We start from the raw sequence: 24644 nt of genomic DNA on the forward strand, positions 1-24644 counted from the left end.
TTATTTTTAATTTAGAACCATGTGTTTGTTTAAAGAAAAATACATCAAACTACAGTAAAAATACATAAATCTCCTAATGCAGTGATGCCGCCCTTGTATATATATATATGAGGGTATGGTATGTATATATACATCTGTTTAACCAATTATGCACCGAGCAACTGTAAACAACATGGAGTGGAAAACATCTGGTTTTATACTGTTTTCTTTACTGCACAAATGGTTAATAGTAGGCAAAACCACCATCCCGACCCTCTATCTATCTATCTATCTATCTATCTATCTATCTATCTATCTATCTATCTATCTATCTATCTATCATCTATCCAGTTTATGAATGAATGCGCTCTGACAGCAGCCCGGATCCCTTCTGTTGGCGGCTGTGATCGAACTCTCGGATAAGGCGGTCACACAGTGTGTCCCAGGTAAGCGGATCCGCCCCGTGAAGAAGCCCCGCCCCTCCCCGCCCCAACACACATTGCACCAGGCAGCGAGTGTCTCCGGGGAGACACCCACTCAGGGGCAGCCGGTGGGCGGGAGGAAGGTGAGCTGCGGGAGGCTCGGCACGCACGGTTCAGTCTCACTCAGGACTTGGAGAGCTCGCCATGGGGAACTGTGTCCCGCAACCGGCCCGCCAGCTCCGGTACTCCTTCAGGAAGAGCTCGCTACAGGGCAAGGAGTAAGTATCGGCTCGCGTAAAGTCCCGCTCCTCACACCCTGCCTCCCTCAACCATTTCTCATTTAAGAGTTTATACAGATATAGGAGCTACGGTTATTCCTCCCCACTCACTTTATACATGCAGGAGAGCATCACCGAAACTTCTGCTTAGATTATGTGTCACCTATACACCGCATGCTAGTGTTACAGCTAGTATTAGTATAGATATATTTATATAGCTGTTTATGTGTGTGTATATATGTGTATATATATATATATGTATATAGTTAATTCAGGCATGAGATACTTTGCTGGCGGATGAGTTTTACTTTTTGTTATTTCTTTTTGTATTTTTGGGTGTGTTTCAGGGTAAACTGCTCATCTAGTTTATGTTATAGACGGAGGCTCAGGTCTTGCTGTTTTTAAAGAGGGGGGGTAACATGATTCACTGAGGAGCCCCATCTGCTGCAGAACCTCTTGGTTTAACTTCAATGCCTGTAGTAAAAGTGATTGACAGATCACTCTAACAAGTGTTTGTTTTTGTTTTGTTTTTTGCCAAATGTCACTCAGTTTGTGAAAAAGGTAACATTTGGCCCCGTTAGCGGGTTTGTTGTATTTTTGCGCGTGATAACATTGGATTTGGTAAACTTTTTCACACTTGAATGTCATTGATGAGAATATCATTTCTTTATAAAACGATGAATGTTGTTTATATGAATTGTATTCGTGATAAAATGAGATGATATGTTGTATTTGTGTTTAATCATCTCGGTGCTAATGTGTCGCTGTGTCCCGGACAGCTTTGCACGTACTTTGTATGATCTGATGTGATTCACATTGGGGGGTTTCAAAGAGATTATAGGGGTGGGGGGTGATTTAACCGGTGTAAATAATTACATTTATAAGAATGTATATTCCTTTGGGTTAAAATCTGCATCTCGAAAGCCTGGAGATAAATACTGATATGGAGATTTAAGAAAAGTAAAGCTTGCTCCATACATTCTCACTCCTCTCGCAATCAAAGGGTTAATGGAGATAATGTATTTATCATGCCAAAAGTCTGTAATTAGGCTTCATGTGGATTTGAATACTGGGACAATTAAAACCCCGGGGGCTACTCCCCCCCCCCACCATGAGATTGTGGCAGTCTTGCTTTAATTGTGTTAAAATATGCCGGTATAATGCAATCACTCGGAGCTGGGATCGGGTAAATGATTTAGGAGAAAAGCCAACAGATAAGTGTCATTTTACCCACCAATAGTACGGACTCCGTGCCGGCTCCCGATCCCATTCGGAACCTTACGTTTAGAAGAATTGGGTGTAAGAGCTGGGAATTACATACTTTCTAAAGGGGTTTACTTTTTTGGCATGTTATTAAAAATAAATAATAATTTTAAAAAAAATAATATATAAAATAAACATTTCCTGACCAAAGAGGTCTTATGCCAATGATTTAAAATAAAGATGATTTAATATCTCCTCCTGGCTGGACCTTAAATGCTTTTACAGATTTGCAGTCGCTTATAAATGGTCATAGAACGCTGTTGACTTGTCATTTATTATATTAAGTGTCTGGGAAGATAATTGCTTGCATTGCGTGATCATATTTTCCACCGGAATAAAAGCTTCTGATGACAGCTGACTTTAATCTTTCTCTCGTATTCAGAGAATTCAATCTTTCAAGTCTTTTATTGGTAAAGTAGTCAGACCATTTCTTCCAGAAAGTGGAAGCTCATCTCTACTACACTTTTAATGCCCTTAAAAAAAAAAATCACTCCATCCCATGCCTACCGCCCTCTAGCCTTTAGAAGTTTTTCTGCTAGCGAAGTGGACGAGGTTTATGATATTTAATCGGGGGGCTTTAGATGAGCAGATCAGACATTGTGCACCGGCATGGATTTCTGCCCATTAAGCAGCGCATTGCTTGCCTGGGGGGGGGGGCACTTTGGTGTGTCTGGGAATAAGTTCTCTACAACAAGTGGCGGAGGGGACCCCCCCCTCCAGGAATCGCTGGATCTCTGTATGGCCAGACAGGGCTGAAATATCCAATCTTATCTATACTTACTCAGCCCAATGTGTCTGTTTACTCTGTATTATTAAATAGCCTCGGCAGTGCTTTTCACAGACACATGCCTGACGGCACATATTAAAATGTCAACGAGCTTGTGACTTTGTAATATAATTTAGATTATGCCAACGTTGAAAATCTGTCCCAAGAAGGCATTTAAATCTTCATTTTACTGGAAACTGACGCCCGACAATATTAGATTTATCGCGCCGGCGTTCCGAGTATCGCTTTGTGAATTGTATGTTCTCCCGATCGCATGAGATCCGTAGTAAAGTAATAAGAATGTTACGCGTAAGATATGCGTTCTGTGAAATATGTATTGGCGTTCGCTGGCTTTTTTCCATGTATACGTTTGCGGTAATCTGATATATGAATATAAGTGCGTCTCCTGTGCTACGTATTGAAAGTTAGAAAGAAAGCAGATAACATTCCGTGGAAAGTCTTGTGATTATTGAAATATTTGCGCTCGCCGCTGTCCCAGTTCATGCCGTGTATTCCGGGTTATCTCACGCTAAACTACCATAGAAAGGACCAGATCCTCCCTTCAGCCCGATTTTGCTAATATTTAAGACAGGACTGTGATGTCTAGCGTGAAGCTGGCTGGGGGCTTTTGTGGCCCCCCAGTGTGTTATGATGACACGGTATAAATCACTTGATAATGTTTTTGGATCTACCCTTTACCGCCCAAGGATATATGGTCTTAAATATGAGAAAGTGGATGTATTTTTAAGCCCAAGCCTGAACCATTTGGCCCATCTGGGCTGCCCATGTTGTCCTGATGTGAAGACTGCCATATCTGCTGGGAGGCTGTTCTTGGTGAACTGTCATCACACCCCAACATGTATTGTGTTCCACCAGGCTGGTTATGAAGAGAGTGTGTCTGCGGGTCACACGGGGTATACGAGTGTTAATGTCTGTTTAGCCGGTGGTGTCCGCGTGACATCTTGTAGTGATGAAAGGTTACAATGCGTGTGTTTCATCGCCCGTCTCTTCGCAGGCAGGACAGCAGAACGAAGTGGACGTATTTGTTTGGGAACGAAAGTGCAGCTGGGAGAGCGACGCATTCAGACAACATTCTGCAGTATATCCCAGGGAAGGTAAGGATCGCTCCAATGTATTATTTTTATTACTTGTTTGTTTATAGAGGACAGCCTTTTACACAGCTCTGCTTAAATAAATGATGTGACATTACAGTGAAGACACCCTCGGTGATTATAGTCTACTGGCAGTTTGGAAATATTCAAGGCCCCCATCATTAATTAAAATAATCCGATAAATAATTGTGGGTTAAGTTTTTAGTTCATCGGAATGTTCTGCATCTCTAAGTTTTTCTAAGCGAATGGATATCCGGCATGCTGGCCACATTCCCGGTGGGCCGCTGGCCAACATCCCTCCATACTCTCCCAATCTGCTGCTCCAGTCCTGCTTCCACCTATAAGGATATGACCAATTAGGATATGCTTATTAGAACTGCTTACCTAAAGCAACAAGCTGTCCTCGTAATCCTGAAGATATATCTGATTTTATTGACTGTCTTGGCAGATTTGGGACTGTTGGCAGCTAGTTAACCTGTTATCGGCCATTATGCTTATCCACACCGTTGCGAAAGATTTTCATTCTGTGAGAAATGTTGTAATTGTAACATTTTCTATGGAGGTATTAAATAAATGTAACATTCCAACATATTCGTTATAAGAAATACATGAAAAGGTCCGCTTAGGTTTCCTTGTTACCTTAGTCCATCTCATAGATGTTAGTTTGCTGTTATCGCTTGCAGGTTAAAAGGTTTGGGGGAAGAGGGTTCATGTCAGACGACGCTCCATTTAATTGGTTGTCATTCTTTACATAGCCCGCTGATTGGTCATTAATTTGGGAATTTGGGACCTACTGCACCCTGTAGCCTCTTGGACTAAAACAGTAATTTGCGTTGACAGTTGCTTGTGTAGAGATCAACAGCACCTATTTTGGGCAAGTTTTCCTAACATTTGCGGCGACTCCTAAGGTCACCTTTGACTCCACTCTCTAGAAAAAGATTCTCTCCTTGCGGGAGTGTTCTCGAAAATAACAAGTATAATCCTGGAAATGACTCTAAAAAAAACTATTGTGTACCTTTCAAGATGTAGACCTGTTCCCACCTTCCATACTTCATGTTGACCAAGACTTAAGATTTATTGGCACTGATGGCTGCAGTGAAGCCTTTTGTGGTTTTGAGAATTTCCACCATATCTTTGCAGTTAAATCTAGATTTTTATCACGTTCTCCCGAGTATCTCGATAAATCATTGAGCTTTTTTTCCAAATCCCCTTTGTTTACGTTTCCACTGCTGCGGGTATGTTGAAAGTACGATTTACTCACTGATATTTCATAACGTATGTATTCAGTAACGGGGAATATGAGTAATTTTTAGGTTTTGTCAATGGAACAAAAACATTAAAGAGAATTCTTGATTTTAGGACAGGTTAAAAATGTGTCATGCAATGTAGGAACTGTGCAGGGAAAAAGAATGTATCTATATGTACTTTTTCACCCGATTACATGAAAAGTAACACATGACACTTTTTTCCCATAATATTGTTTATTTTAAGCAACAAATGGTATACACATAAGGTGAAGATATATTGAGATATATATATATATATATATATATATATATATATATATATATATATATATATATTGCTTATTTAATGTTTTAAACACAGTTAAAGTGGTTTATTTAAAATTCGGGAAAAGGGGTAGTGACAGAGCAGTAGTATATTACACATTAATATTATTACACATCAGTTTGACGGTTTTTAGGGCCGTTTGGCAATGGAGATGGCAGGTTCCAAACCCTTATTCGATGGGATCTATTTTCCGATCACAATGCAGCAGCTTCCAAATTGTGTTCTCCGGGCCGGTGAAACAATGGAAAGAAAACATCACCTGGCTGGTTTCAATATATGACTCACGCCGTCTGTGAATTGAAACATATCGCTCCATGGCAGCAATCAGCGCATACCTACGGTGACCTTACTGTCTGAGCACCTGGGATTATTTCACTGGCTCTGTCTGTGTTCATCGGGTCGCGCATGTAGACCGGAATGTAACTTTAGAAGGGGGATAACAACAGAGACAAGACTTCAATGCAATGTCTACATCGCTGTTGGGAGAGAGGCAGGCGGATCCCACATCGTGTTAGTGTCCTATATGTTTGCTGTAAAAGCCGTAGATGCTGCTATGTGTTTGTCTTAGAAATATTGTCATTTCTCTGTAAAACACGCTGAGCAGGGATGAGAACCTGGAGCCCCCTGTGCCTGTCTACCAACGCGTTTCACCGGGGTGTGCGCTGTAGGGTTATGTGACGAGCCGATTGTAGGAAGAAACGCACCGGGATTCTGTAGAGTCCCAATTGGTTTCATTCCCTGAACCGGCAAGATCTGGAGGCGACCTTTTGGTCACACATAGGGGTAGTGAAACACGCATTAAGGCATGGCTGCTCCTTGAGGAAACCGTCCAGTGCCCAACTCATTAAAAGTTCCAAGTAAATCTCGGCAGAAGTCAGCACTTGAGATGTATAAGAAAGTTTTACGTTCCTAAGAAGGTGGTAGATAAATGGAACAGCCTCCCAGCAGAAGTGGTAGGAGTTAATACAGTGAGGAAACATAAACATGCATGGGTTAGACATATGGCTCAGTCTCTAAGGACTGATTTAAGGTCTGAGTCTCCACATCAGGAAGAGCGGGCAGACTAGACGGGCGAATGGGTTTTATTTGCCATCATGCTCTTTCTCTGTACTTTAGTATGCCGCTCTCACTTGAGCGGGGGAGGGGAGGCTGCAAAGGATTTTTAAGATTTTAATGCAAAAACTTGAAGTCGGGGATCGTTGTACTTTGGACACGGAGTGGGCTCCCTTGTTGCGAGTCTAAGTGTGCTGATTGATGTTTGTTTGAAGCACACACAGGGGCTGCTATCTTTTCATTAACGTTTTACCTTTGCTACCTCAAAATGCGTACTTGTGTCAACAGTTTTATCTGAACTCATCACTGCTGTGTGAACCAGATGGGTGAGTTTATCGTTACAAGACACTCCTATCCGTATTCAAATTAACATCCAATTATCCCGATGCTTTCATCAGCAGCCAGGAGCGTTCTGATCACCATAAACGCGTTGTCTGTGTGCAGTGCATGCGCGGGGAGCGGTTGTGATCGTTCTTGTTACTGCTATCGTCACACCGGGTCATCTTATTTCTGTTTCCCCGAGCAAGAGATGTGTTTAGTCATGTGTCTGTCACTCGGGGGAGTGTGTGAGAATTTACCTGCGTCTCCTGGGGTCACTCGCCTCCTGTACGGATCTGACTCATTTGATCGAACGCCCCCCCCCTCCCCGATGTGATGTGGATTTCAGATGAAAACAGATTTTAGGGATACTCGGAAAGAATGTTCGAACAACCACACCTCGGAATCCCAGACAAAGCGGCCAAATATCCACATTTACGCAATTCCTGGAATTAACCCCTTTAGTGCTAGTGTGACACTCATTGCAGAGCGTCTTGTGTCCAAAACGTAGTCATTATTAATGATTATTGATTTTATATAGCGCCATCATATCTGGTAGCGCTGTACAAATAGTGCATATCAATCTTTAAAGAATTTAATTCTTTTTTTTGCCTATAGGCCACATCGCCTTAACCGTGTAATATTTGTTAACGGCAGCTAGCGTTCACCCGCATTAGGGATTTTAGCTGTGGTGTGATGATGCGATCTCAGCACCTCTGACAGGGAAGGTGTTTGACGAAGCTGTTTTATTTGAAGTCACGGCTGAATGGAGCTGAGGGCTGATGGGACTACGGGGGGCTATTGTTCCCCGCGTGTGACCGTCTCCCTGCGGCTCCGGACTGACTGGGTGAAACGTGTTAAAAGGCCAATTTCCCTTTTCGTTGTCCGCCTGCCTCGCACTTGGTGGAAGGTGTCAGACAGGATCTGATGCTCTGGATCCTTGACATTCTGTGTTTTCCAAAGCGGGGGGTGTGAATAATAAGACAGAGCCGCCAAAATGGTGGAGGGGGAAATGGCCACTAAGTGTTTCCTGAAAGAGCAGAAAAATGCGGTCCGATCGCTGGGGTGTAGATAAGGATTTCAACTTAATCGATACTTAATTGGCATCTATTTCCAGGGGTGAAAGGCTGCCCACTATCAACAGCCCCAAGCCACGGCTCTCTGTGCCACGGATACGGCTAGCGTGGATGGGAAACCACTTGTAAATATATTTTAGAGTAGATCTGTCGTCGCATAAAGACGATACCAGAGATCAGAAACCATTATTTAATGTTTCAACATTCTTACTTGTTTGCCAGTAAGGAGCAGTCATGTTTTCCAACACTGGCTGCTCATTTTTTGTCTTTGTAATTTTTTTTGTAATATTAAAGTGGTTTAGAAAATAGGAGGTCAGGATTATTGCCTAAAATAATGTAATAAACTCCATGACTTATTTTGATAAAATAGTTTTAAAACCATTTCTCCTGCGACATATGACGGGGATCACGGCAGCGCTTCGATACTTTATCCAGTGAGAAACTGTATCCGGTTCCTTTAAAGTCAGGCCCATGCCGGCTTCACGTTACTAGCATTCATTTACAGCTTTAAGAGCGCTATGCAAAAAGGCAGGGTGTTTAATACCCCATCCTACAGTGTACTGTAACGTGGTATTCAGCTGGCAGGACATTCTGGGGTGGGGAGGGCTATCCGTTTCCCTAATTCCGCATTCCAGCCCACCATCCCGAAAAAGCCCAAATACATCCATTCAGGGGCATTGATCAAGGTTATACGTTTCTAGGAACATTTTAAAATGTATCTAACCTTCCTCTAAAAGGCCAATGATCGGGGCAAATAATTTACCAACCCTTAACATAAGCATCCCGGTAATAAAAAAAACAAACAAAAAACAAACAAACAAAAAAAAACTACAGAGACCCCCTGCAATTGGATAAATAAACAGGGAATAAATTACTGCTTTTTTTAATACTAATGATTTTATTTTGCTGTTGTCCGTGGTCTTGCTGTAAGTAATCCGCTACATCCCCATTTCTTAAATGTTTAAAAATAAAATAACCAGGTTTATTTTCAGTTTAAAGAATCACTTGGTTCGCTGAATTTCTATAAAGATTCATCTATTACCTTTTTATGTTTGTGTTTAGGCTTTAAATGTTTGCTTACTCTAGTAATCTGTTAACATTTTTACAACAATCTAGACTATGGCCCGGGATTAGCAGGAGTTACACAATGCGGACGCAGTGTGTGGATTTAAGTACCCTTAGCGTCTGCGTGTTCATCATTTCTTTATTTTATCTACTTGGCACATAGCAGAAATCTATTTTTTGGTGTCGGCTTTTGTTTCCCTAGATAGAATCACCTCTGCTCTAGACGCTGCAACTGTTTTATAAATGCTCCGATCCAGAGCTGTACGCACGGGACGGGGATCTATATACCACTGCCCAAAAACAAGTGGTTTGATTGACATGTCTGTCCTCGAGCCGAGATATCCAAAAGTCGGGGCATGTTTGCAGCCTCCCGAGGCCTGGAGTTGTACATCTCTGCCCTTAGCTCCAGAAACATATACATTACCCTCCCTCTGTAGCATGTAGGGTGAAGCACGTGGTAAGCGGGATTCTAGAACCGCAGCTAATGGCCATCGGCCGTGCGGGATTTGTGCAGCTATTGATTTCAATGCAACTGGACACAGGTCACAAATATAAACTGATCCATGTACACTTACTGCTTCTCCGTACCACCTACCTGCGAGTCCCTGGACTAGTGGAGTCTGTCTCGTGAACGCCTTTTGGTACTGAGATTAAATAGAATCTCAGTACAATTTATAACTTAAATGTGTTAATTTGGTGACCCTAAAGGGGTTAATTATTGACGCACAATAATGAGTTCTGTTTCCTGAATTGTTCATTTCAAGGCATACCTGTACTTTATTTTATACATAAACTCATAACCTTTAATCCAGTGAATAGTACAGTGACTCACAATGCGTCGTCTCCCACCTGACCTTTAAATTGACAAATCTTACTAAAAGGCCTTTTAGTAAGATTAGTTATCTGTGGATTTCCAGATTTTTATCAATTTGCTTGGTTTTTCTTGGCAGGATTTTGGAAGCCAAGATGCAGCGAAAGATAATCTGGACCAAAGATTCCTCAGCATCTTCCGCAAGGGGAAGAAGAAAACCATCGTCCGGAACATGGGGCAAATGATTCATTATTCCAAAGTCAGATTTCGCTTCCAGCACAGCCAGGTAAATATGAGTAATTTTACCCGATTCACTATAAATGATTGAGTAAGCAGTAGGTGTACTATGTTCAATTGTGGATATTTTTTTTTCTGCGTTAAAGAAGTGTGTCTTTATCATTGGACCAATCACCCCGGTTTTTTTACATTTGGCTCTAGTAGGGGCAGGTGGGTCTCAGTCTTTCTTGTAGATCCACCTGATTTATTGAATTAGTCAGATGCGAAATGTTTGTAAATATGTATGGTTTGGCTACTTGAAGCAGTATCCTTTATGACGTTCTATGGAGTTCTGAGTTCTGGCCACGTTAAGTTCATCATAAGGGCAAGGAACGTGAAGACTTTCAAGTGCGTAGCGCTCATTCATGCGCTCTGCTGCTTGGTTCCCAGTGAAAGGGACTGTCCTGCGCGGCTGTCTGCTGGTGCAAGGGACTGTCCCTGGTCATATGATTTTGTCACAGTCATCAAAATTCCATCTCCCTCCCTTCTTGCATACTAGATGATCGATCATATATATAAATGTGTGATAAGGAAGTACAAGCCTGAATGCCAGTTACATCCCCCACGCCTCACTTTTTATGCCGGCACATTGTTGCGTTATAAACCCAGTTAGGATTTCTGCTGTTGTGCGTTTGTATTCAATGTAACGTAACAATATGCAAAGATATATTCCAAAGACAAAATGCCTCTTTAATGCTAGGTATCGTTTTAAAGAGACAGTCCATTTATGTTATCATTAAAAGTGCAGGCAAGTCATTACTTGGGTGTGAACGGGTTAAAGAATGAGGCTGTTGACATCAGCAGTTTGACAAAAGTCAATCAGCTTGGAGTCCAAACACTACCCCTCCCCTCCTCGCCTGCGAAGTCTACGTACAACTACCTGTGAATCATTTCCGCTTACCGCTGAATGTTGGACTCTGATCTCGAGTCTGGCTGATAAGTCCTGGTTTGTTGACTGCGGGGAAGGTGTCCCAAATCCTTCCATAAAATTGTTAATTTGTTTTTTGCCCTGTTCCCACACTGTTACTCGACATTCTGTGGGTGACTGTTCTATCCTCCAAATAAATGTCATCAACCATGCGTCGCCCTGCGATTTCCGTGCAAACTTCTGAAACTGGTATTCTAACCAAGTTCTTTGAAACGTAGAACGGCTGAATTATTCAATCGCTTGCTATTATGAGAAGACCACTTTTCACCTTCTACCTTTCAAATAAGGAATTCTAAATCCAAAATGCCATTATTAATATTCCCATTATTGTAATAATTTTAATATTAAAACTGACAAATGGCCTATGACACGATATGTATGAAATGGCATGGATCTGGCAGGAGACCTCAGCGGGGGTTAATTAACCTTTCCTGTGTGAACGCTGATAATTAAAATTCTAATAATTTAAGCGAAATTTGTTTAAACAACTTTAATGCAAAACTCTGAATATGATATGCTACTAATGCATAAAAACGTTTTACTGCGAAAACATTGAATCTTTACAAAATAACAGTTTCTTTTTTGGTTGATTTTTTTGTAACAGCCTGAGTTTGGACTAAAACTGGTCTGTCTGGTTTGGGGGGATTCTCCACTTTACATAAAGTGTATGTTTTTTTCTTTCTCTTGCAGGATGTCAGTGATTGTTACTTAGAGCTGTTCCAATCGTACCTGTATTTCCAGTCCCGTGGCCCCACCGGGCTGACCTATCAGGTGAGTCGATTTTGTAACCCCACACTTTGCCGGCTTTTGGTGTCGTGTTTGCTCCATACACCGAAATCCGTAAAAACAAGACACAATTTCACGTTTCTGCCGGCCCGGGCCCCATTACTCATATCTATCTTGTTCGTTTGACCCCTCAGGGTCAGTTCCATTATGTATGTTTACCCTACTCAGAACACCCACCCCTTATCTAAATCATGGGGGGCTTTGTCTGACGAGCGCATCGGGTTACCATTCGCTTCCCTGCACACCTCTCAGGTGCTTAAAGGACTTTTGACATTGTCAATATGGTTTGTTGTTTTCTTCTATGCTTTCTTGGTGGGATCGAGTCGGTTATTTAGTTATCTTATCTGGCGAGCTTTTGTTTTGTAGGTAGAAGGTTTCTCACCAAGACCCTACTGTTTAACCCGTTCTCTTCCAGAAGGAAAGCAAAGGGTCATAGCATAGGAGTTACTCTATCTATTCTATAAACTCGTTAACGCATACCGGTGGAATTAGAAACACAATAAGGAGATGCGGCGGGCAAACCGCTTTTATCCAGGGTTACACAGACGATTGTTTTGGCTTAAACAGTGCTTTGTCTCTGAAATGTTCTAGAAATATTTATCTGAAAAATATTTTCTCTGTCTAACTATACAGAATGTAAGCTCTATTGACAAAATCCTAATTTTGAATTTAAAAACCTCTATCCAGATCTTTTTATCTATGTGTTCGCTTTGCCTGGAAACTAGAAAGCACATTCTTGGAATAACTTGCCAAGTCGGTTTTATTTATTTTTTTTCTTCGTATCTCAGACTACATATTTGCAGACTAAATTGATTTTGTCAGGTATCCAAAAAAATAAATAAAGCAAGCATGCAGATGGACAATGGCCGTATTCATGTCAAAACATGTACCTATAGAATACGTTCCTGATAGCGGCAATCATTATTCGTAGCGCCTGCGGTGGCTTTTAGGTTACTGTTGCGTAACACTTCTTATGTCCCCACATTCTATCAAAGGGAAAGCAACGGATTAGCTGTAGAATTTTACACCCCATAAGTATCCCGTTGCCCTGTCTCCAAGTTGTACGTGGGGAGGGGGCGAAGATAATTATCTGATTAAAGGTTCTGTGAATCAAGTCTGACCCCAGGTTTAGCTCGGTTTGGGGCAGTACGCCTGTCAAACTGTAGTGTGGGTGTCCTGTGATGGGCAGAAATCTCCTATGGAGCAGAAGGGAGTACAGATACTTGTGAGGACCAAAAAAAGTGAATGAAGTATGGGTTTGTCTTACTGAGTCTTCCACTATTGACAGTCTTTGGGGTGAAGCTGCCACGGCTTCCACAGCTTTAGTTAAATTTAAAAGAACATTTTCTTTTAATTCTACAGTTTTTAGACTTTTTTTTTTGGCCACATGATTTTCCAATGCATTCTAAAATGGCAGAAACACTAAGTTTTTTTTGTGTCATATGACAAAAACCTGCTGCTGACCAAATTACGAACAAGGCAAAAGTTCATATAATTAAAGGACTATTTTGGGGGTACTGGGAATGATGTTTCTGGTAGAATAATGTGAAATTCAGCGTTGGAAGAGTGGAAGCTTTAACTGAACACAGAATCCTGTGTCCCGCTGGGGGGGGGGGTATTTAAAGCGTGTGTCTGTTACAGAGAATATCTTGCTTATCTTCCAGCACAGGCTCACAGGGCAGACACCTGAATTATATTCAAGTCACTTCAAAGATAGTTCTGGGACTTAAACCAGACCTTCCCGTGAGAAGTTCTGTTTGTTTAAACAAACTAGATGTTCCCATCATTTGCAAACCACACAGCAACTCGGTCTGGAGAATCAGAACTGTTTAGACACCATTGACAATTTTTTATATGCAAAAGTGTGTGTATGTATGTATGTATGTATGGTTATCTTCATGAATGTTCATTATGTGCTCTTTACTAACCATGATTGTTTATGCAGGGGTTGGTGCCCTTGAAGGAGCTGAGTGTCTATAAACTGGAGCGTTCTAAAGTCCCACCTAAGCCAGAAGAAGAACACGCGTTCCGGATCACGGGTGAGTGCTGTGCGACAGGACAACATACGGTGAATTAATGAATAAAATAAACCTGTTTGGGCACAGTGCCTCCCATCTCCCAAACACAATCCGTGTCTGCTTAAGAGAAAAGAAGAGCAACACCCAAGCATGTTTTAATTTGTAAAAAATACCAATAATAATAATTAATTCCTAGCTCCTATCTATTTAATTTTAAAACCGGGAAATAGTGTGATTATATTGATTCGTGTGCCATAGGAATGCCGTTGAACTATGGTTGCTATTCCTCAAACACAGAATCCCATTTGAGGATATTTTGTGAAAAGTATTTCTTCTTGCCTGACCCACCCAACTCCCTGATTTCTCCAGGTCCTTTGCTGAACCCGTTGATTGTTTACTGTCCGAACCAGCTAGAGCTTCAGAAATGGCTTTACCACCTGGAGAAACAGATCCAGCTCAACGGTGGAAACCTGGAGGCTTTCCCTACAGCAGAAGTAAGACCAAATCATGAGTACGGCTGTGCCGCGCATGATAAAAGGGCAGTCTGCTGCTCCTTCTACTCTATTAAATGTAACACTTTTCGGAATAATTGCAGCATTAGAAGCATATTTCTCATACAGTTCAAAAGGTTCAAATTCTTTATTAATAATGTACAGTTTTTCTAGAGAACACTTAATTGCCATGTGACAAAAGCAGACACTTGTAGGTTGTAGTTGTTATAGAAACCAAAAAGGCTTCTAAAAGGTTTGTTTCCATGTGCTTATTTGCGTGACATTCTGTCGAGTGCTGGTAATGTTTTGTCTAAGTGGAGCAGCAGCAGCATCTTAGGAGTCCAAGGCCCGGGACTTGTTGAAACTTTGTACTTCGATTTCCCCGGGGGGAGATTTTCATCCCGCTTCATGCACGGGGCTGGTAGAAAGGGTAGTGCCGTCGGTGTTACATGAGAATAATGCGCCCGGCACTGTGCACGGCCCGGGACAGCTGAACCCACCTGTTGGCTGCAGATAAGCAGCTGTGATTAACACAGTGGGGGCACAGACATAGCTCCAGCTGTCCCGAAACACAAGGACTACAGATTCTCAACTTTCCTTTACTTTACATCCCTGACTTCACCCCTGGATCCCCAGTCATTGCGTATTGATTTAGCGCCGGCGCTTAGAAAACTATAATAAGTTATAAGAAGCACGGGCTTTCACTTAACTTATGGTTTTCACTGTAGTGATTTCAGCTGTTCAAGGTTAATCTGTATTTTATTAAGATTTTCTTGCTGAAGGAGGCAGTTTTTCAACATTAAATCCATATTTTTTTCCAGAAATTCCTTTTAATCGTATGGAAAAATGTTCAGTAGGTCTATATACACAGTAATAAAAATAATTGGAGGATATCTGCTCTATATGAACTAAATTAGCCACTTATGTATTTAGATAGAATCTCTGTAAATCTCCTGAATTTTGGGAAGGCGTAGAACTGTGTGTTCCTGTAGCTTTATAGCCATGAATAAAGATGGCTGACCCGCCATACCCTGACCAAGACGATTGGCAAGCATGTAATGGAGGAAGGGCTCAGGTTCTCTGTCCCTCTTCCCACCTTCCTTGCTCCATCTTGGGTTGGGTGCTTGTGGCTCTTGAAACTCTAGAAGGAGCTGCTCTGAGAACAGACCGTCCTGAACAGCAGCAACAGCTGTGAGAGCGGGGAGCTGTCCTACCCTGCCTGCCAAGGGAATACCCCTGCTTCTTGGCAAAGCCGCCTGGATCCCAAACATTGCCACCCCACATGCTCCAACTGCCCCACTCCCAGTTGGAAAGAATAGAAGTTTTACAGTAGCTGCTCCAATGACAATTGAGTGTGTCAGAATTCTGGAAGCTGCACATGGATAGAGCCTCCGCTGGCTCCTCCTGACCTCGGTGGTATTTGTATTGCTGGATCATGCCATGTTTGCGTAGGGCCTTCCTGTAGTAACTTGTACAGTCTTTACTTTGTGTTCTGGCACAGACGGTTACATTTCTTACTCATACTTTCTGTCCGCATTTCTTACTTGTTTTTGTTTTTCCGCGAAGGTGAATAATGCCAGCAACATGGAGAAGGCTGAGCTCAGGCGGTCTGTGCAGAACCAGCCCGTGCAGGACTGGCAAGGGACTCAGAGGGAATCTCTAGGGGCCATCGCCTGCATCTCCAAAGTGAAGCTTCAGACCCTGCCCTTCCAGGTTAGTCTCGGGAGGATGTGCGTGGGTTTTCAGATTCGTTTGGGTGACTTCTGGGTCTCTTTTAGGGTTATGATGGACATTAGTATGTAGAGTCTCTCACCGTGCTCTCTGGCGCCCTCTAACTGCAGTGTTTTTCACAGGAGCTGAACGACAGACTCTTGGTGCTGTACCCAACCACCCTGGTCATACTGTCTGAAGAAGGAAAAAACCTGTGTTTTAAGGTAAAGCATTTGCCATGATTACTGATTTATTCTTTTTTCGTAACGGTGCGCATTGAGTTATATGCACAAGTTTTCTTTTTACCTCTTTGTCATCAGTTGCTGATAGATTGTTGCCATAGTAAAATTAAAGCTAATTAAAACTTTGGGTCTCCTTAAGTGATGACAAAATGAAGGATCTCCTCAATAGTTATAGTCTTGTAAGAAGTATAATTTGGTAATGACAATTTCTATAATTAGGCATGTTTTTGTTTGCTAATGGAACTCCACACCATTAATAAAAAGTTGAATGGGAATATATATATCATACACACTCTGCATGGAAACAGACTTTGACGGCAGATAAGAAACATTCGGCCCATTTTTCCTGATCTAAAAACTCAGACCTTAATCCAAGTCTTGTCTTAGATTCATAGCTGTGTTTGCGTCTACCACATCTGCCGGAAGGCTGTTCCATTTATCTACCACGCTCTCAGTAAAGTAAAATTCCTTACATCACACCTAAGCCTCTGACTGTCTAATTTTGAATTATTCCTCTCTGGCAGAGAATGCGTTAACAAAGGTTTTTCCATATATCGCACACTGCATATACATTAATAATTAACCGGGGTAGCCGTGTGCTATGCATGTGTTGCGTAAGCTTTGCAGTGATGAGTGATCTGGCAGAGATAAAAGTCAGCTCGTAATCTGAATTACCCGCGCATGCTGTTATTGGTTGTGTGGCAACCTTTCCTGTTGACCTACGCGGCGGCCGTAACCCTTCACATCTGACGATCGATGGGAAAACCGCGAAGGAATGTAGGACTTTCTTAAGATCTGACCGTGACTTATCAGACCTGTCACACAAAACCAACTTTATATTCATCAGCTGCACATAAACGTCTCCGGGGCTGGATGACCGTGACGGGAGTTGGTGGAACGTGTAAACATGCCACCCGTCCGTTAGGAGATATTATAGGGTTCCTGGCTGTGCGGCAGCCATTGCCGGGCTCTGATGACTGGTGTAGATGGGCAGATAAAGGCTCTGCGTATTTGCCCTTATCCAGAGGAACTGGTTGTGAGTCAGAGTGGGTGAGAAAGCGAGACTCACGATATAGAGCGGGGTGTGTGTGGGAACAGGAAGCAGACTTTAATTTACTAAATTATACAGGGAGGGAGGACTCCATTATTATCGGTGAATATTAAATTAACCCACTGTGGAACGCAACTATATATATAGTCGGCACGCAAACAACACCTACGCTTGGTTACGTGCTCGGTACAGCATATAGAGAGACTACAAGAAAGTAATAAAACCCGCGAAAACCCCTGTGCCGTTTATGTGAGGTTTGGTAATTATTTGGAATTTAGGATAACATTACTTTTCATACTGTTCAATGATATTGCTCCGGGATAAATATATTGAGCCAATATATCTTGCCTGAGGGGCACCAAATGCTTCAATTGTGTAAGCCAGACCCCAATATCCATTCAGTTAATCAATTATCCACTAATTAAGAAAATACTTATCTCTGGAAATGCACTTTACGAATCATCCTTGATCTGTTTGCCGTGGTGATGGAACCATGTGACCATTTTGTACCATAATGCCTCTTTATACACAACTTCTACTCTTTTTTTTTATTTACTGTTGTAGATGTAGGGATATGGCGCAAATAATAAATCTGTCTTAGTTGGATTACACATACACCGGTCCTTATCCTAAATACGATTTCTCACCTTCTCTCCTGCAGGGCGAGTTGCCGCTGAAAGCCGTACGGGTGATTTCTGACGAGGCGGACAAGCAAAAGAAATCTTTCCTAATAGAAGGTAAATCTTCACAACAAAGACAATGTAAATGGTGTTTTGTGTCCAATCCGTGTTCTTGGAGGAAAGTAATAAAATGTTTTTTGTCCTGTAGGAAGATACATCAACACAATCCGGGTGACGTGCTTTACTCAGATGGATTACGCCGAGTGGATGGACAATCTGAAACGGGCGCAGCAGCAAAACAGAGACTCTTCTCTCTCGGGTTCAAGCAGTTTCTGCGGCTCTCACTCTGCGCAGCAGGACCAGGTACATCATCCTGGGGTCTTCTGAGAACCGGGCTAGGATCGTGCCGGACGGCAAAGAGATCTGAAACGGATAACTTATAGGCTAATGTTAACGGGCGTTCAAAGATTTACATTGAATTCTTAATATAGGAAATCACTAAAGTCTAAAAGGCCTGAATGTCTAAATGCCTCTTTCCTCTTTACAGCTGACGGCAAGCTGCCGGAGCTCCTTCGCCTCTGAGGGTCGTACTAAGTCTTGGGCGTCAACGGGGAAACCGCCCGGCTCAAACCGGCAATCTCACAACACCACGCAGGGCTCCGACCGGCAGTCTTTTACCATTCTGTCTGAACAGCCAAACAATAGTGACCCCCTCTCGCCCGGATACGCGCAGCCCGTGCATGTGAGTGCTCCGCTTCTCCACGGTCCTTAGACCGAGTGTTTGGGTTTACAAAGATTTTATGCATCAGCAAAATAGAAGACGGGAATGTTAATTTAACAAGATATATGAAAATACAGCGTGGCAATTTATATTCGTTTTAACCGGAGTCAGTGATGGAATAGTGGGGCTTCTTATATAAAATCTCAAAGGCTGAAGTTTATCGTTTTTTCATTTGTTGCAGTGTTTGGCGAATCCTCAGCGGTCCAACGGAGCAGGAGATCTACAGAGAGGCGGCAGCATCCGTGGGTCAAAAGGGAGAAATAATCTAACTGTGCAGATACCGACGGCTCTGCCGCACAGCTACGACCTGGAAACCACTGCGTTCGGTCTGATCCCTGAAACACCCAGCGAGGATCTTCTATCCCCTGTATATAAGGAGCCATATTCCTATCAAAGATCAAAGATGCAACCATCAGGAAACGAGGGAAAAGTATGTCTGTCTCTTTACTCCCACTGGTACATTATTCACATTTAATAGACACTGAATCCATCTTACCCTTTTTCTTGTTTGGTGGGAGTATAACTTCTGTTGTCTTCGTTTTGAAAAATTGTTTTTGCAATTGTAGAACCATTGTGTGATCGCGTTTGGTGGAAATCAGGTACGCTTGGACTGATCCACGTTATAGAGATTCTCATCCAGGTGTTAATTATGCCCCTATTCTGGCTAGTGAGTGTGTAAATGTATACTGGTTTTGCGCCTTTCTTGTAATTACCCCATCATTTTGATTTCATCATCTGTGTAAGTGAAGAGCGGCTCTTAAATGTCTATTGCCTTGGTCTCTTTGGAATGTAGTTTGATTACTATAATCTTCTCCAGTCTGCATCAGAACCCTTGTGGTGAGATGTGGCCTAGTTACGTGGACCATGGGAGGTCATATTAAATTAATAAGTGTTCTGTATTACAATAAATTATATGGTGAAGTAATGTAAGGTGCGGCCTCCTCAGGTCAGGGTCAGGAGAAGTAGCCACCTAACCTTTATTACTTTGACCTTAGTGTCCAGTCTTATTATTTTCTACACCAATTCTAACAAAATCATGGCATTTGTTCAGTTAAACAGATGGAGCCTCACAGACAGCACGCCGTCTTCAGCAGAATCCAACTGTCCATCAAAATTCCCATTGTACGCTGAGCCCTACACACCCACTGAACCCCCAACAAACAACATTGTGGAGGAGGTAAGGGACACGTTTCTCCATCGGAATCTGCATTTTTCTTAACTGAAGTCAATCTGTAGTTGTCCGAAGGTTATCCCAAAATGATGCTGTTTTTCATGCCAATTTATTTTTTCCCCATTTAGATTTTAAAGAACCTGACCTCCTGCCGGACTGAGGTCTCAAATTTGAAGACCAACGGATCATTCCATGTGGACCAAAGTCCTCACCGGGCCTTACACAAGATAAATTCAAACCCCGTGAAAGGAAGCCAGCAGCTTGTGAAAACCATAGTGCATAGAAATAGTGAGCCAGATACCTCGGTGAGCTGCAGGATCGCTCCATCCTCACAGACACAATTCTTTAAAAGTGTAAGTTCTCCAGACCCCGAGTGATGTGCGAAGTAAAACCTCGTACAGCCAGTATGGCGTTAGCACGCGAGACACACGTGTGATTAGTCTGTCTCATTAGTACACGGTCTGTGCGGATAACCGCAACATCATAATTGAGGTAGAGAAAGTTCGCCCATTTTCTGTTCAGTGCATTAATTGAATTTTAATCTGAAGGAAACCTTTTTCTTTATATGCCCCATGAAACCAAAGTCCCCCACTGTGAAATGGGGGCAAATCTTTACCAAACCATACTTTTTTTTTTCTTTCTTCCATTCTGTTCATCTCCTTTCATCAAAGGCAGTAGAGGCAAATATATTGAATGCATTTTGATAACATTAGGCCATCTACCAAATGTCTAAAGGGCAGACTATAAGGACAGCATACTTTATCCTCTAGTCACATCCTGTTTTTCTATGTTACAATGTTATTAGTATTAAGAGTTTTAGAGTATATGTTTCTTTTTGATGCAGAACATTTTTATTTAAATTCCTCTCTTTTTGTTTCTAAGGTTTCTGAATTGAAGGAAGAAATTGCCATGTCTCGCAACTCAGAAGGTAATATATATATAAGTAAAAATCATGTTTTGCATATATTTTGTTACTAGGCCTCTAAATCAAATGTATTAATTTATTTTACTTTTTGTTTTTGTTTCTCATTTGGAAATAGCAACTTATGTTTTCCCACAGTGTATTTCTGGCAAAGTTAAATATAAAGACTTAAAAATGTTTAGTTTAGAGATATTTTGGGTGGTGACATGGGGATTCTGAAGGCAAGATTCTCCTTCTGGACTTGAAAATAAAGGATAAAATATACATTTTATAAAAAAAGGAGCGTTCACCCTTACAATTGTGGGTTTTTTTTTTGATAGTTTATTGTTAATTGAAAATATATATATATATATATATATAATATATATAATATATATATATATATATATATATATATATATATATATATATATATATAGCTCCTATGAGGCTCAGAATTCTGTGTTTTTTTTTTTTATTGTACTAACGCACATTTACTACTCTTTGCAGTGGAAGACATTTTTGATTTGCCCTCCTCTGGAAGCCTGTATCCCGAATCTCTGGAACATGACTATGCAGAGCTGCAGAGCTTTCAGAGCGACCTCAGCTATGACAACATTTGGGACTATGAGGCCAAGGAGAAGGTGGTGAACCGGTTCTCTCCACCTCCATACACGGGGAGCCATAACACAGGATGGCATCAGAAGGCTATGCCCAGCAGATGGTTGTAAATGTGAACTATGTTCCGCCTGAACAACGCGGCATAAACTCGCGTCAAGCAAAGAGATGTATACTCTGCCCGCAAGCAGCGCTGCTTGGTGAAGCTGGAAGGACTTGTCCGATACTGCACTGCCCACTGGAGTTTTTAGGAGTGGACTCTCTGCCAGTTATGATTTAACAGCTCAACCAGGGAAACGATCTCCTTGGTTAAATATCCCTTCGCTTCAGTGATTTACTGTTTGGATTTTTAATTAGGAATCCCTAAATTGCTGATCGTTCTGCTTCATATCACACGTGGTGCCAAAGACGCCGCGTTGGAATGTGCATCAGCGCATCATGAACAATCGGCAATGACTTGGATATTTTAAGTTCGTTTAGGTTCTATAGCGCCTTCTTCAATGTTGATTTTACCACTCAGAGGCTTTTGGACTCGGCCATACATACTGGCTGATGTGGATCATGACTTGTGCAGCAAGTGTCTTTGCTAAATCACCTCCGCTTTAGTTTATACCTTACTACCCCAAGGTCTGCCTTATTCACGGGTGCTTGATTCACAAAATATACATGACTTTCCTAGTTTTCAGCCCTGCTGTTGTAAACTACACTCCCAAACTACAAACGCTTACAACACATACACAGACCTGCGCGTTCACCGCGGGGGGCTGCAGATACTTGAAGGCGGATTGTGGTTCTTTCCGGTGAATATGGGTTTATATTTCGCCTCCTCCACCCTTCACGAGTCTCCTTCAGCTGACTCGCTATCTGTTTTGTTTGAAAGGATGGTTATTTAACACTGGAAAACTGTTAATGTAAAGTATATTTAATAATTATTTGGTTTTATTATTTAGGGCATAAGGACCTTATTTTTTATACTGCTTTAAAGAGTCATATTGTCAGCATATTTAAGATTATGCTGTATTTATTAAGAACTGTTGTGGTTTTTTTTGCACTGCTTAAGGATTGTAAATAATTATCCAAGTTTTTTTGGGAAGGTGGGATTTATTTTTGTTTGGTTAAGTGTTCCCCCCCCCCCAAAGGTTAATTAACAAAATAAAATCTCATCTCTCTCAAAGTTTGTGAGACTGTTTCTATAATCTCCAGAAAGAGCTTGGCTTTTAGAACTACAGAGTTCCATCGCATACGGTATGTCGGCTCAGCGATCTGTGACAGAGGCATCAGCGGTGGGCTATGACAAGGGGTGTCACAATGTAAAAAAGTTAACAATGGTCTTATTAGATATCATAAGGATAAAATATTACCTTCACAAAATCTTCACATTCATGTTCAGAGGAGTCCTACTTATGGCTCTTAGGAGTGGGGTCTGGGGTGCAGACACAAGGCACCAGGAGCTGACACTCCATCCTGTTTAGTCTTCGTTATCGTGGCTCCCTTTAGCTCCTTTTTGGCGTATTGCAGTCTGTTTTAGTTATATACGGTTATGACTGTATCATAGACTTAAGACTATAAATTGTAAGCACAACTGCAGATAAATTAAACTAGTTATATGGAGTAAAAATATTGTAACAGAGTAATTTTGCTCAATCCTTTTTCCTTTTCATGCTGGTTATCCTCGGTTCCAAGAAGCTTCCCGTACACGAGCCGCTGGACAGCTGGAATGTGCTGATCTGGTGATGTGCGGTGCTGGGATCTGCTGCGGCGCATGCATGCCTTTTCCCCATTGTTCTATGCAATTAGATGTCATTTTAAATAATACATTCTTGCTTTCCTCATGGGCAGATACAGGCTAACTCTGTGCAAGACCGAAACAGATAACAGGTTTATATTTTAGCACTTATTCAGAACTGGACACCTGGGATGAAAGACCAGCGAGAGTGGGGACAGATATCCCGGCCACTTCTTGCTTGACTGCTTAGTTAGGGCTGGCGTGAAATCCGGTTAGTGCATGCTCGGCCAACATAATCTGCACCTTTCAAACCATATATTAAAAATGATCTCTTGGCATTGCCTTGGTCTTCATGATTGCTCAGTAGGGCACATGGAGTAACCATGCTCACCAGGGTTTTACCTATTTATTTTTTCCTTTAAAAAAAATAAATAAAGATTACAATTCAGGGCAATCCAGAAAAATGAGTTTATGCAGGAGTACAAAGCTGCCGATGCCTGTTGTATCAGAGATTACTGTCCGAGTGAGTACTAATTTCACACGCGTACTGTTCCTTGTTCCAAGACACACATTTAGATTCAAAACAAAGAGCGCGGGACCCTCGTTGCAGTTGGGGGGCACGGCATTTTGCATCACACAGTTGGCTCTATGGTCACATGTTACATGGTAAATGAGCTCCTGCACACACTGCTGCCAGTTAACTGGACGGGAATGTTTGTAAGGCACCTGTCTGACTTTTTCACGGCGCTGTCACATGTCAGACGCCTATCAGGAGGGGAAAATGCAGCTGTAGAGAGCTGGTGTAGAGTATCACCCACTTATTCCCATGGACCAGTGCTTTTGTACATGAGAAGTGTGGGGTGTAACCTTGGCGCGTAAAGGTCACTGGCTACAAAAAAGAAAAAAAATATTTGCATTCACCCACATGCCCCAAGCTGGCTCTCAATGACGGTTTTGCTGGTGTGTAGATTCTGTTTATTAACTCATGTTACAGAGTAAAAAATAGAACCTGGAGATTTTTTATTTTTCAATTATATGTATCGCTAACACACACACACACACACACACACACACACACATGCAACATAAAGGAACACATCTACTCACACTAGCACAACTAAAAAAATGCTTCATTAACAGAAATAGATTATTTTTGATTATTTGATTCAACTAGGGAGCAGAGAATTAAAGCATCTAGAATTGATACATTTTACATGTGCATTCCGGGCACATCTAAACATCTTTAAAAATGTATATGGAAAGCTGAAATAGGTATCACGTGAATTCACAGACAAACTAAAACACGATATACCAAAGAAAGTTTAACATTTTTAATGCCAACAGGTGGGTGCTACTATGAAGAAAGAAGCCACAAGGCTACTCCTACATATACTCCTACGCATATGCAACTGATTTAAGAGTTAAATAGAAATGTGTTATCACAGCACAGTAGCTTTCATAGAGACGGCTTCTCACTTTCATTTCACTAGCTGTCACTTTAATTATATTGTTATTAGCTGTGAAGTAAACAGCAGAATATATTCATTAAGCAAAGGGGTAAACTGGTTGTAACACATTGGCTGTAATGAGCTTCAGCTGTGGCAATGACC

General features: G+C 41.7%; 1 protein-coding gene across 1 annotated transcript; it reads left to right on the forward strand.

Annotated features, from left to right (window-relative positions):
• Nucleotides 1-582: 582 nt before the first annotated feature.
• PLEKHN1 (pleckstrin homology domain containing N1) lies at nucleotides 583-21488 on the forward strand. Its single transcript, XM_053451954.1, has 16 exons — nucleotides 583-679; nucleotides 3724-3823; nucleotides 9855-10001; nucleotides 11610-11690; nucleotides 13651-13744; nucleotides 14093-14217; nucleotides 15781-15927; nucleotides 16068-16148; nucleotides 17879-17954; nucleotides 18046-18200; nucleotides 18385-18579; nucleotides 18800-19048; nucleotides 19670-19795; nucleotides 19918-20142; nucleotides 20672-20717; nucleotides 21201-21488. The coding sequence occupies exons 1-16, from the start codon at nucleotides 606-608 to the stop codon at nucleotides 21419-21421; spliced, it is 2142 nt and encodes a 713-aa protein (XP_053307929.1). The 5' UTR covers nucleotides 583-605; the 3' UTR covers nucleotides 21422-21488.
• The last annotated feature ends 3156 nt before the right edge of the window (nucleotides 21489-24644 follow it).

Source organism: Spea bombifrons, chromosome 12 (genome assembly GCF_027358695.1).
Source record: "Spea bombifrons isolate aSpeBom1 chromosome 12, aSpeBom1.2.pri, whole genome shotgun sequence".
Lineage (NCBI taxonomy): Eukaryota > Metazoa > Chordata > Amphibia > Anura > Pelobatidae > Spea > Spea bombifrons.